At 41.5% G+C, this 13174-nt stretch overlaps 1 protein-coding gene across 3 annotated transcripts in view; it reads right to left on the reverse strand.

Annotated features, from left to right (window-relative positions):
- Positions 1-12973, reverse strand: part of LOC110537435 (cell adhesion molecule DSCAM) — a 142765-nt gene extending 129792 nt beyond the window's left edge. For 2 of the 3 annotated variants that reach the window (XM_090192262.1, XM_021623480.3), the window contains exon 1: positions 12112-12973. In XM_090192262.1, coding sequence (XP_090048388.1) covers positions 12112-12154 — 43 coding nt within the window. In that variant the 5' untranslated portion in view covers positions 12155-12973. The remainder of the gene's footprint in view (positions 1-12111) is intronic. The other variant, XM_090192264.1, reaches the window with a different exon arrangement.
- Between the last annotated feature and the right edge of the window lie 201 nt (positions 12974-13174).

Raw genomic sequence — 13174 nt, forward strand, 5'->3', positions numbered from 1 at the left:
AGAGGGGGACAGAGGGAAAGAAGAGGATAGAGTCTGTGTGAGAGAGAAAGTGAACGTGCACGTCAACAAAATAAACTCATTTTCATTTGTCACATGCCTTGAATCTATGCTATCGTGCTCAGAAACCTGCTCCTTTTACTCTCTGTTTCGAACGTGCTAGACGGCCAGTTCATGTAGCCTTTAGCCGTACCCTTATCCTACTTCTCCTCTGTTCCTCTGGTGATTTAGAGGTTAGTCCAGGTCCTGCAGTGCCTAGCTCCACTCCCACTCCCCAGGTGCTCTCATTTGTTGACTTCTGTAACCGTAAAAGCCTTGGTATCATGAATGTTAACATAAGAAGCCTACTCCCTAAGTTTGTTTTACTCACTGCTTTAGCACACTCTGCCAACCCAGATGTCTTAGTCGTGTTTGAATCCTGCGTAGAAAAGCCACCAAAAACCCTGAAGTCTCCATCGCTAACTATAACATTTTCCACCAAGATAGAAATGCCAAAGGGGGCGGTGTTGCAATCTACTGCAAAGATAGCCTGCAGAGTTCTGTATTACTATCCAAGTCTGTACCCAAACAATTCAAGCTTCTACTTCTAAAAATTCACCTTTCCAGAAACAAGTCTCTCAAGGTTGATGCTAAATGCATGCCATTCAATAGATCACTGCCCACACCTGCCCGCCAGTCCAGCATCACTACTCTGGACGGCTCTGACTTAGAATACGTGGACAACTACAAATACCTGACACCCAGGTATTTGTAGTTGTCCACGTATTCTAAGTCAGAGCTTAGAATACGTGGAGCTCAGAGGTTAGACTGTAAACTCTCCTTCCAGACTCACATTAAGCATCTCCAATCCAAAATTAAACCTAGAATCGGCTTCCTATATCGCAACAAAGCATCCTTCACTCATGCTGCCAAACATACCCTCGTAAAACTGACCATCCTACCGATCCGCGACTTCAGTGATGTCATCTATAAAATAGCCTCCAACACTCTACTCAACAAACTGGATGCAGTCTATCACAGTGCCATCCGTTTTGTCACCAAAGCCAAATACACTGCCCACCACTGCGACCTGTACGCTCTCGTTGGTTGGCCCTGGCTTCATACTTGTCGCCAAACCCACTGGCTACAGGTTACCTACAAGTCTGATAGGTAAAGCCACACCTTATCTCAGCTCACTGGTCACCATAGCAGCACCCACTCGTAGCACGCGCTCCAGCAGGTATATCTCACTGGTCAACCCCAAAACCAATTCCTCCTTTGGTCACCTTTTATTCCAGTTCTCTGCTGCCCATGACTGGAACGAACTGCAAAAATCTCTGAAACTGGAGACTCTCATCTCCCTCACTAGCTTTAAGCACCAGCTGTCAGAGCAGCTCACAGATCACTGCACCTGTACATAGATGGGCTGTTTACAGATGGGCTATCTACAAACCTCATCCCCACACTGTATTTATTTATTTATCTTGCTCCTTTGCACCCCAGTATGTCTACTTGCACATTCATCTTCTGCCGGTCTACCATTCCAGTGTTTAATTGCTATATTGTAATTACTTCGCCACCATGGCCTATTTATTTCCTTAACGTACCTCATTTGCACTCACTGTATATAGACTTTTTTATTTTATTTTGTTCTACTGTATTATTGACTGTGTGTTTTGTTTATTCCATGTGTAACTCTGTGTTGTTGTATGTGTCGAATTGCTATGCTTTATCTTGGCCAGGTCGCAGTTGCAAATGGGAACTTGTTCTCAACTAGCCTACCTGGTTAAATAAAGGTGAAATTAAAAACATTTAAAAAAAATGTTGACCTGTTTAAAGGTCTCGCTCACATCGGCTACGGAGAGCGCAATCTCACAGTCATCCAGAACTGCTGGTGCTCTCATGCATGCTTCAATGTTGATTGCCTAGAAGGGAGCATAAAAGGGATTTATCCCATCTGGTAGGCTCACGTCACTGGGCAGCTCGCGGATGGGTTTCCCTTTGTAGTCCATAATAGTTTGCAAGCCCTGCCACATCCAACAGGCATCACAGCCGTACTATTATGATTCAATCTTGGTCCTGTATTGACACTTTGCCTGTTTGGTGGTATGTCTGAGGACATAGTGGGATTTCTTATAACCATACAAATTAGTGTCCCGCTCCTTTAACTTGGTGTGGATGTTGCCTGTAATCCATGGCTTCTGGTTGGGATATGTACTTACGGTCACTGTAGGGGACGACGTCGTCGATACACTTATTGATGAAGCTGGTGACTGAGGTGGTATACTCCTCAATGCTCATTGACGAATCCCTGAACATATTCCAGTCTGTGCTAGCAAAACAGTCCTGTAGCTTAGCATCATCGTCATCTGACCACTTCGGTATTTAACGAGTCACTGGTACTTTGTGATTTAGTTTTTGCATGTAAGCAGGAATCAGGAGGATAGAATTATGGTCAACTTTGCCAAATGTAGGGCGAGGGAGAGCTTTGTATGTGTCTTTGTGTGTGGAGTAAAGGTGGTCTAGAGTTTTTTGTCCTCTCGTTGCACATGTGACATGCTTGTAGATATTAGGTAAAACAAATTTAAGCTTGCCTTCATTAAAGTCCCCGGCCACTAGGAGCGTCGCTTCTTGATGAGCATTTTCTTGTTTGCTAATGGTCTTATACAGTTTGCTGAGTGCGGTCTTAGTGCCAGCCTCAGTTTGTGATGGTAAATAGAGAGCTACGAAAAATAAAGATGAAACTCACTTGGTAGGTAGTGTGGTCTACATCTTATCATGAGCTACTCTACCTCAGGTGAGCAATACCACGAGACTTCACTAAGATTAGACATCGCGCACCTGCTGTTATTGACAAATAGACACACACCACTAACCATCGTCTTATCGGAGGTCATTGTTCTGTCTTGTGGATGCATGGAAAACCTAGCCAACTGTATATTATCTGTGTCGTCGTTCAGTCATGACTCGGTGAAACATAAGATATTACAGTTTTTAATGTCCCGTTGGTAGGATAGTCTCGAACGGAGCTCATCCAGTTTATTCTCCAGTGATTGCATGTTGGCCAATAGAACGGATGGTAGAGGAGGGTTACCCACTCGCCGAAGAATTCTCACAAGGCACCCAGGCACGCCTGTGAGTCTTATTGGTGCAGGGAGATCATGTGAGATTAATGCTATAGGTTCTATTGGATATTGGATCCAGTAGGTAGGGATGAACATGGAGATTTTGTGGAAGAGAAGAGGCTGGATAATATAACAGACATCCTTAAGAACATCCATGTGGTGTGCAGCACCAAGGCTTCAGCTGGGGGAGTAGATGCAAGCAGTTGACAGAGAATCACAGTGAGCAATAATTGACTATAAATGGTTAAATGTATCGGGGAGACACATATTTCTTGCTCGTTTTTGAATAAACAAGCCTGAAACAATGAACAAAGACTGTTGACATCTAGTGGAAGCCATAGGAATTGTAATCTGGGAGCTGGAATTACATAGAACCCATAGCTTTCCAGTATAAGAGCCTGGGAGTTCAAAAAAAATCCTGGTTGGTTTTTCTTTGGAATTTGCTATATCAATTGTGTTATAGTCTCAGACATTATTGTAACATTGCTATAAACTGCAAAGTGTTTTATATCCAATTATATCAATTATATGAGTATCCTGGCTTCTGGGCCTGAGTAACAGGCAGTTTACTTTGGGCACGTCAGTCAGGCGGAAATTCAGGAAAATAGATCCTAGCTCTAGGAAGTTAAGAACATCCATGTGGTGTGCAGCACCAAGGCTTCAGCTGGGGGAGTAGATGCAAGCAGTTGACAGAGAATCCCCGTGAGCATTAATTATAAATGGTTAAAATGGTTAAATGTATCGGGGAGACACATGTCCTTTTCAATGCAAGTTAGGGTTGATGGAAAACTGTATTGATGGTTAACCTTACAGATGCTGTATAGTAGCTGCCTCTTTTTATATGGCGTGCTCAAAATAGGCAGCCACAGGAACAACAAAAAGGTGTACAGGAATAATGTATTAAACATTGCAAATATAGAAGCTGCATCTTTTTGGTGTTAAAGAAATGTGCAGCCACAGAAACAAAAAGCTATGAACAGTTAGCCATAGTAGCTAGAGGCTGTCACGAGAATAGGGCAAATCAAAGTCCTGGGGTTAAAAGGGATTGTGCGTCAGATAACTAGACATCATTGCCTTCCCTCCCGTTCACAGCCATTCTCTGATGCTTCAGGAAACATGCCCTTCTCTCTCTCCCCTCCCTCTCCTTTCTACCGCTCCCTCTCCCCCACCCTCTCCACTTGCTTCACAGGCAGGGCTACTCCATCTTGAGTAAGCATACTGCAGCAGAGTCATCTCTAATTCCACAGTGGGAGACAGAGCCATGTAGCTTTTCTTTGTGTGTGTGTGTGTGTGCGTATGTGCGTGCGTGCGTGTGTGTGTGTGTGTGTGTGTGTGTGTGTGTGTGTGTGTGTGTGTGTGTGTGTGTGTGTGTGTGTGTGTGTGTGTGTGTGTGTGTGTGTATGTGTGTGTGTGACCAAGCATTTGAACCTGCCCTTCAAAAATGCAGGTGTCCCGGTCAGAGAACACCTGAAATTGTCCCCAACAGGAGGGGTGGATTCTAGGGGACACACAGGACACTGTCCTCATCAGTCAGTGATATTATCAACAGGACCAAACCTCACAACAATATAATAATTGTAATGCACACTGAGGGAACACAAGATTGGCGGACATTCACTACGACAATGATGACAGCAAGCTGCATTCAGGCTTTTCTTTACTCTACTCACTGCAAAAATAGGCTACACTAATATTTATTTACAATTTTAGGTGTTCTCTGACTGGGACACCTGCTTTTTTTATTGGCTTAATGTGATATACATTAAGACAATTTACATTTTTGGTTAACTTATCTAAATAAATGCAATCTAAATAAAAAATAATGTTTATTTCTATCTGGATGGTGTGCCTCAGTCATTCTCTGGTCATCCCTCCCTTCCTCTGTCATGTCTGTTTACATAGTGACAGGAGACGTTAGCTCTGCAAAGCTATGCTACCAAGTGGACATAAACGTATTCAGACCGTTTAGTGCTCAGGATTAATCAAATTATAATTTAATCATCTGATCAAACAGCAATTAGCATAATCACTTCTGGGGAAGGCCTGATAGAATGGAGACTGAAACAGATTTGACCCAGAGCTAGCAACACTTTAATGAGACATTTGTGGAAAATCTTTGAAAATGTTACACATTTCTGGCCACAGAAATTGTGCCGATTTTTTTGCATACTAATCAGGGCTTGTCGGATATGCCTCAACGCATCTAATAGTCAGTCGAGCAGCTAACAATCACTGGCTGAATAAGACAAACAGGCATCACTTCACACACTGAAACAATAAAACACACTAACCTTGTGTGTTGCTTCGTTTCAATTGGATATATTTAAATGTGCTAATTTAATGCATTATACTCAAACGTAAAGGAGGGACCTGTACCCCCTCACGTTGACTTGGTACCGGTAACCCCTGTATATAGCCTCGTTATTGTTATGTCATTTTCTTGTTTTACTTTTTAATTGTATACATTTTTTTACTTTTGTTTATTTAGTAAATATTTTCTTAACTCTATTTATTGAACTGCATTGTTGGTCAAGGGCTTGTAAGTAAGCATTTCAAGGTAAGGTTGTATTCGGAGCTCTTTCATTAGAAGGATTTCTATGGACTGAAGACAATTGAAACGTCTGACAAAAAAATCATTCAAACTGGCTACACAGCTTTTTTGCTTTTTCCATAATACTGGTGCAATACGACAACAATGTATACCATTGTCTTTAATGGGCTACATTGTATTGCAATATATTGTACTCAAGGTTATCAACTCTAGTGTTATTCACCTACAGAAAAAGAAGAATGTGATCTGTGTAGATGCATAAGCCACCTCACCTGCCTCCCACGTCAACTCAGGAGATCAATCACTTTTGCATAGCGGGATACCTGTCCCATGTGTTATAAATGAGCCTGACCTGGTGTGAGCGTGCGTGTGTGTAGAAAACCCCAAAGCCTGAGTCTTTCTGTAGAGGTCATTTGGCACTCCTTCCACTACCCCTGTGACAGACTTTAAAAATGGTCTCCCAAAAATAGCTCTGCAGTGTGTGTGGACGTGCACCACATTACATACAGAAACCCACCGGGCAGGAACCTCTTTGCCTGGCAACCCCTGTCTCCAGATCTGGCTACCCGGACACAGCCCTTATCTCAGGAAGGACTGTTGGCACTGTTGTTCTAATGCTTGTTCAAAATAGCAGATACGTCTATAGTACAGTGCCATGGTGATGTCCCAGAGGGCAAGAGTGAGCATGTGAGAACAAATCAAGACTTTAGCCGGAAACTTTATATGTCAACTGATGCTCACGCTGCTCCTGTTGGATTATGGATATATGGATGAAATGTCCATGGCCAGTATACTGTAGGCTATGTGTGTGTGTTGGCTTCAGCACCAGTCCCTTTTTGACCTGACATGGTATATAACATACCCTCAAAGTCAAAACAACTCATCCTGTGTACTCAAAATATGTACCTTTCAGGCCTCAATCTATAATTATATTGTAGCTGAAGGGGTATGCTGTATCTCAAAGGAAAAAGAGGGCCTATGAACAAGGAAAGCATTCCCTTTCGCTAGATAAAATCTTATACAACATTGACAAACTGGTAGTTCTGAGAAATACATGCTGCACAGTACAACAATCAAATGTAAGAAAAAAAGTCCAAGCAGGACACTTGTCTTGTGAATATACAGTAGGGCCCATAGTATCTCCACTTGTAGGCTAGCTGTGCCACATTTAGTTCAGTTCCTGCCTTCCTGAAGGGTCAGGGCATTAGCCACTGTCCCACTTTAACATGGAAACAGTAGCATGCCAGCTAAGTGGAAAACAAATGACGTAGGCTATCTACTAACTACTGTTGTTTTATTCATTCACAGATATAAAACACCACCTACCAGGAAGAACCTGTGTGTGTGTATGTGCATGTATGTGGGAACCTTGTGTAATAGTTTACTTCCTTACAGTGTGTCAAACACCAGTGTGTAACACATGCTGACTCATCTCTCTCTCTCTCTCTTTATCTCTCTCTCTTTGCTTAGTTGCACTCCATCATCTCCTTAAGCATTCTGGCCTGGGTTAAAAGAAACAGTTAACATTTCAATGTGCACACATTACCATATGGTTCAGTCTGTTCTGGATATAACAGCCAACTCCAAGCTCAGGGATATGTTAGGAGATGTCATGACATCCATCTTGCACAATGTTTTAGATATTGCAAATACTTGCCATATGCTGATTTTTATGGGAACGATATATTTTGTAAGGCTTTATTTTATAGTGCTGTTGGTATTTATCTATTAGGTCATTTTTAGATAAAACGTTTTGCTGTTGGAGGAGTATTATCAAATATCACTTTATTCTTGTGCGTGTGTGTTTGTTGCTGTGGCTCTGTCATACAGGCTTGGTTCTACGTGAACTGACAGATATATACCAAAGGACACCACCAGCCAGTTTCCCACTGGCCTGAACATGACCTCCAAACAATGTTGTCTTCTGTTTTTACTAGTTAAATAAAAATGATAATGCAATAATAACTGTTTATTTACAAACTATTCAATGTCTTTCATAAGGTGACATTTAGAAAAGAGAAAAGACCCCAAATCAAATCTATGAGTTGCACAGATGGCGTTTGGAGTGCAGGTTTGTTGATCTTTGATATTTGAAACAATGACTGGAAAGTAATTCACTATCTTGAAAAAAATTATATCTGTATCTAGTACAGTAGGATTCAACACAATGGGGATCTGTGTGGGGATATGTGTGTAGATATTCCTGCATTTTGTGATAAATGACATCCATCATTGGCACGTACACTGAGTGTACAAAACATTAAGAACACCTTCCTAATATTGAGTTGCCCCCCCTCACCCAACCCATTTTTTCCCTCACAACAGCCTCAATTCGTCAAGGCATGGACTCTACAAGGTGTCGAAAGCGTTCCACAGGGATGCTGGCCCACGTTGACTCCAATGCTTCCCACAGTTGTGTCCTGTTGCCTGGATGTCCTTTGGGTGGTGGACCATTCTTCATACACACGGGAAACTGTTGAGCGTGGAAAAACTCATCAGCGTTGCAGTTCTTGACACAAGCCGGTGTGCCTGGCACCAACTACCATACCCCATTTAAAGGCACTTAAATCTTTTGTCATGCCAATTCACCCTCTGAATGGCACAAATACACAATCCATGTCTCAATTGTCTCAAGGCAACTGAGACAATCCTTCTTTAACCTGTCTTCCTCTACACTGATTGAAGTGCATTTAACAAGTGACATCAAAAAGGCATCATAGCTTTCACCTGGATTCACCTGGTCAGTCTAAGTCTTATGTCATGGAAAGAGCAGGTGTTCTTAATGTTTTGTATACTTACAGGTACATTTACACTCCAAATATAATTGCCCTTTACTTCCACTCACCTGCCCCCATATGCAACGACAAAAACACAGCACCCAATTACTCAGTCAACATGTCTGCTATGATAACACCAAACCTGGGTCTCTCTCTGTGGAGATCTCCCAGATGGGTTGATTAAAATCTCTGTGGTCATGACAGCTTTATCAAGGTTAATCCTGTAGCCTGGTTCCCTGGGCTATTCCTGTTCGAAACGAGCAGTCTAACTGATAGTGACAGCTATTCAGATGCCAGGCCTAGGATAGCTTTAATCTTCTAAATAGGAATCCTCTTGTAGGCCAGCATAGATTAAGGCATTTTGCACATTGGAAGTCTTACTACTGAATGTGTGTTTGAATAAGATGAAAGACACAATTTGGTTATGTTCTGATGGCAAAACACTACTGTCTGTCTGAAAAGTGGTAGGGTGAATCCACACTGAGATGGTTCATGTTTGAATTAGCCGAGGTAGGGAGCAAATCCCCCCCCCCCCCCCCCCACACACACACACACACTTACACACAGTGATACTGAGTGCCAATTGAGGAGCATTGTTGTATATTTGCACTGCTTATTAGTGTCCAATTGAGCATGTGTCATATTTGCCCCCTGGCATTGCTGAGCAAAAACAACATTATGCCATTTCCCCAGTCTGTCTCTCCATGGATAGATCTGTTGTTCCCAGTACATTTAATACTGATGCAACAGCACTGGAAAAGTGTCATTGACATCAACACTACAATGCTTTTAACTCGTTGCAACTGTGAATTGTTTATGATTGCAAATTGTATCCAAAGACAAGATGAGTTTGCACCTCAGTCTTGAAAACGGAAAGCAGCAAATATATGCAACAGAAAGAGCCCTATAGATTCTGCAGATTTACATGGTCAAATGTCAGGTTGTAGATAAAAAAAGAACATGATCTAACAACTTGTTAATAAATTGCTCCATACCTTTGCATAACTCAAATACTATAAATACACAATCTAATACAAGATCTAAACCAAACAAATAGACATGAACCAAACTATTACTGATTGAGGTAGTCAGTCCTGGAAAAAGAACAGAAACCTGGGAATAACGTATCAGAATGACAGACAACTTACCACCAGAGTAACATCTTTAAAACATGCAAAAATAACCTTCACATATCCTTTCTCTATCTACAACAATATCATAGAGCTGCAGGAGTGATAGGTTTAATCTGTGGGGAAGCACTTCCGGGGTCACCTGCACAGAGTGCGGCCTTGCTCAGACCCAGCCCACACTGCGCCAACACTCATTATCCATGTTTCCATAGAGACCACCTCAGGAGCATGTGCTGCTAGACCAGAACCCTAAAAGCCGTTATGTCTGGAATCCAATCTCGATCACTCTCCGTCTCTCTCTCTCTGCTCAGAAGAGCTAGGCTACACATTGTACTATTCTAATATAGGATAGTGCTGGTGATGGGGACGCTGGTTGGACATTCAAAAAAATACAAATCAGGAAGAAATAGAGCAATATGCAAAGTAGCCTGATATCATAAGAAACACTGCAGTATAAGACCTTTTCAATCTATGACCTATCAGCCATATATATGATTTATTGATTTAAAAAACACGTCATTTTGAAAGAAAGAAGCATATAAAATGAAATAATATTGTATTGTATATTATTGTATGCCATTCCTGCCCACAAAACAATAATTTCAACAACCTCAAAGATTGACAACGTGCCTCTTGCGTAAACTTAATCTGTCAACAAAGCACAGATCTTCAACATCAGCCATAGACTCCGCATGTATCATATCCACAGTGGTGTTTTCATTCAAAGTTTCCATGCTGAACGCTTCAGGAGCAGCCATTTTACAACGCCAAAGCCTGCATGGTCAAAACACACCATGTGAAGCCATTCAAAAGCTAAAGGAGAGATAGTGCTCTCAGCTCACACAAGGGTTTATTGTAACACATAATGGATTGATATTTGAAATGGACATCATACTATAGAACAGGGACTCTCTCTAGAACCAGTCAGTCCCGCCTCAGTTGTGCTAAAATGCATTTGTACACGTCCCTCACTGCATCACTGTATTTTCTGTGGCAAACCACTACCTCATTCAGCCCTTCAGCATTGCCACAAAATGGTTTTTCTGTCATCTTTGGTTGACGCATCTCTCTCCCCTCAGTTTACATGCATCTGTCCACTAATTTTAACCCCCACTCCATCCATCCATCTTTAAAAAGATCCTCTAAACGTCCAATTTGTCTCTGGATTATTTCTCCCCCCCCCCCCCACAAACACCCCCAACCCCTTGTCCTCCTCAACCTCCTTCTCCCCCCACCCCCCACCCCCCTCTCTCTCACACACACCCTTCTTGTACTCGCTAAGCGTTCAGGCAGCCCCAACCCAAAAGCACATTTGCCTCTTATCAAATCCATATTTTTAAGGAATTACAGGCCAATCACTTTTGCATTGTGTAACACAAAAGGATTGTGTTCAACTGTTTCAGGGGGAACACAGGGAAATGAGCGACAAGGGGCTTGCCTCAACTGTTTAAAAAAAAAATCCTGATGCCTCCATGTTTGTACTTCTAATATGGTGGGTGTAGCTCCATAAAAAAAAAGACAGCACAACCTGAGTTGTTTCCTTTTTCACTATTATCTCACAGGATACCTTCTGATTTGATAGAAATAAAGAGATGATCTTATGCACATATTAATTCAGTTAATCAATTGAATATTTTAGTGAATTGTATTCTCATATAAAACATTAATTGGCCTATTAAATTTCCCATAGCAAATAAGCATGTTTTTCCCAAATGAAAACCCTTTTAAAATATCAATATACCCTATGTGCCTAGGGGAAATCATTGCATTTTATTGTCACAATTAAGTGGCACACTATTTAAGTGTAATTCACATGTGATTATGCTGTTATGAATGAATATATAGAATTCCTAATTGTATTGATGTTAATATGCAAATGAGCTACGATAATAACTAATTGGAAATAATTAAAATAAAACTAAATCTGATATTACTTTAAACATGAAGTTACCCTTCCCCAAAAAAATGTTTTATCAAAATATACACTCACAATCAATTTCATTAGATACAAATATGGGGATCATGTACAATTAGACAAAATTGAAATAAGGTTACTTATTATTGAAGTGTAACCTGCGAAATGTATCAAAACGATACCTGCATTTAGTTCATATTTTCATATCAAGCCATCGCCATATACTGTAGCCTATGCACTATTACGCTACTCTAGAAATGTCTTACTATAAAATATTATGTTAATCGCCCCAAAGAACAAAGTAGAGTCTAGTTTTTGTTCAGTGTTTTTAATCAGTGTTTTCACATAGTTGTATCCAACTATAGGTATTAGGTAGCCAAATTAACCGGGATGTGACTGGCAGGCTCAGCTCAGCCAGCACTGCTTCTGCTGCCCAATCCAACCGCTCCTCAATTGGGCTCTCAGGACATACCAACAACTATTTACTATATAATTTTACCATAAAATAAGTCATATTATTCCGCAAATAATTAAGATGGGCTATATCTGGTAAGTTTTGCTCAGAGGACAATTAACATTAAATTAACATTTCCAGAGCATGTCTTTAATGAAGTTAATTTTAAATAGCACAACTTACCATTCAAGATGCACTGGAAAAAGATGACAGCCAATATCCACATGCCCCGCACCGTTCAATATCCAAGCTATGCTTTTTCTTTTTTTCAATCCACACACTTTCTTCCTTAAGTTTTCTTTATATTTCTTCAATATGCCAGTTGCAATGAACGATGGTCTGTACAAATCAGTATCTCTCTCTCTCTTTCTCTCTCTTCGCGTTGGGAAGAGGAGGTATGAGCTTCTGGTGATTGTCTTATGATAAGAGCTTAGATCCAACTGTACGTCTCTCTTGAAGTGGCCACGCCGTGCCTTAGTGCAGCCTTCCCCGCTTCTGGGCGCGATGCTCTGCGGGGTACATGTGGGTCTCGCCTCCTTGAGCTCTGGTCCAGGTGAGTGCGGCTGAGTCAGAGCGGAGACTGGAGGCTGAAGACGCATACGACACGAGGAGGGACAAGCGCAATATGCACAGGTGGAATTCCCAAATGAAATTCAAAGAAAATAAAGAATTAAGTTAAAACAATTCGAATTAGTCTACAAAATAAGGAAAACACTATGAATAAATAATGAGACAAAAAAGTTTCCAGTGAAAAATATGCATACATTTGGATTGGATAAAAAATTACGTATGAATTTGTAAGCAGGAAGCAATAGTTGTTAGCTGTACTGAAAACTCATTCCCTTTTCGCCGCCTCTCTCCATCCAGCAAGCAACAAGCACACGCATCTTCCCGCAGCCGTACAAATCACACTGGTCCCTGTGCTAACCTTCCCTGGCTCAGAGCATTATGGAATAACTCTCGCCTCCTCCTTCGCGGCCGCGGCCGCTTTTCTTCTTCATTGCCTTAAAGGTGCAGCAGTTCGCCACTCCACCCCTTGTGCTGTGCGCTAGATTGCATACAGGGGTTGCCTCCACTTTATGAGAGAGAGGATACCAAGGTGTCCAACATTGGTATATAAGGACATTATTATTGCCTACATTAAACTAATCGAGTTATAATTAGCCCAATGATTGTTGTAGATGCTATCGGCTAGGATATGGGGTGATGAGAAAGGCGTGATACACACCTGGCTAGACTGACATTC

Source organism: Oncorhynchus mykiss, chromosome 12, assembly GCF_057628025.1.
Source record: "Oncorhynchus mykiss isolate SJ-2025 chromosome 12, ASM5762802v1, whole genome shotgun sequence".
Taxonomy (NCBI): domain Eukaryota; kingdom Metazoa; phylum Chordata; class Actinopteri; order Salmoniformes; family Salmonidae; genus Oncorhynchus; species Oncorhynchus mykiss.